The 1,302-nt window shown below is 62.4% G+C and overlaps 1 protein-coding gene across 1 annotated transcript in view; it reads right to left on the reverse strand.

The window, feature by feature from the left end:
- The window catches only part of TRPM8 (transient receptor potential cation channel, subfamily M, member 8), a 66,202-nt gene that overhangs the window by 27,607 nt on the left and 37,293 nt on the right, over positions 1-1,302 (reverse strand). Inside the window, exon 18 of the mRNA XM_004674759.2 lies at positions 411-502. Within this exon, the coding sequence (XP_004674816.1) occupies positions 411-502 (92 nt within the window). The remainder of the gene's footprint in view (positions 1-410; positions 503-1,302) is intronic.

Consider the following 1,302-nt stretch of genomic DNA (forward strand, 5'->3'; position numbering starts at 1 on the left):
GGGGGGGGCGGGGAGGGGGTCTGCGCGGCCCGGCACGCTGTGTTTTGTGCCTTGGGCTTTGATTCCTGCCTGCTCCTGTCTGCTCCGTAGGAGCGTCGCGTCACCGTTCAAAGAACAAACATGACTTCGGTTTGTTAGGAAAAAGAAGAGAAACACGCCCGTCCTCCTGTGGCCACCTCAGCTGCTGGCCGCCCCCAGCTCCAGATCTAAGCACACGGCGGAGCAGGCCAGCCTGGGCGAGGGGCGAGGGAAGGGCCCTGCTGGGTCTCTGAGGGGCAAGTGACCGTGGTGGCTCTGCCATCCACTCCAAGGGGACGAGGGCTCCTCGTGGGCATGACGCATCCAGTCTTTCCTCACTCGCTCGCCCGAGAACCGAACACCTGAGCCTGGGGGCGGCGAGGGCCACTTACCGGAACACGATGCCCGCGATGAAGTAGAAAAGCCCGAGCGTGTCCATCACGTTCCACAGGTCGGTGAAGTAGCTCACCCCGTTCATGTACCACTGCAGCAGCACAGGGCGGGGCGGCGTGAGCCTCAGCACCCGCAGCACCCCCGGGCCCCCCCGTGCGCCCGCGTTTCCATCCAGATCCATTTTGAGCACCAACGGGGCACTGCGCCCCCCCACCCCCGCTCCGGTGACCCCAGGGACACGTGGGTGTGCTACAGACAAAGCCAAGTGAAAGGGCCCTGCCTGGGGGCACAGGGGGCAGGTCTCAGCGCTGTCACTGGCCGCAGCCCCTGCAGCACGAGTTCGATCCCCAGCCAGGGCACAGCAGACCCCTCCTGTCTCCCCGCGGCTCCCTCAGCTGTGGGTTTCAGTGGATCCACCCGTTCTGCTCCCCACTCTGACTCTGGGGAATCCTCTCAACCCCCACACCTCTGGCCTGCACCCACAGCTCTTCTACATAAAAACGAATGAGTTCTTTAAAAATAATAAAAAGAGAGAGAGAGAAAGGACTGGCGTCTCCTACTGCTGGGTAAAGCGAAGCCGCGGACAGAGGCGAGAGAGCGGGCGGCTGGCCTCGGCCCGTGTGTGGTGCGGCTGCGCACCGCGCAGCTCTAGAGGGTGGTTTCCCACGGAAGCCATCACAGGTCTGGGTAGCCACTGAAACTGTTTCCAGTAGATGGCACTGACACATTTTGAGGAGAAGGACCTGTTTTTCGGTTTTTAAACTGCCCGTGGGTGCTGTGTGCGGCACTGTGAGGACAGACGTGACCACAGCACTGTGAGGACAGACGTGGCCACAGCACTGTGAGGACAGACGTGGCCACAACACGTGAGGACAGACGTGGCCACAGCAC

This window comes from Condylura cristata, unplaced genomic scaffold, assembly GCF_000260355.1.
Source record: "Condylura cristata isolate star-nosed mole 26May11 unplaced genomic scaffold, ConCri1.0 scaffold00002, whole genome shotgun sequence".
Classification (NCBI taxonomy): Eukaryota; Metazoa; Chordata; class Mammalia; order Eulipotyphla; family Talpidae; genus Condylura; species Condylura cristata.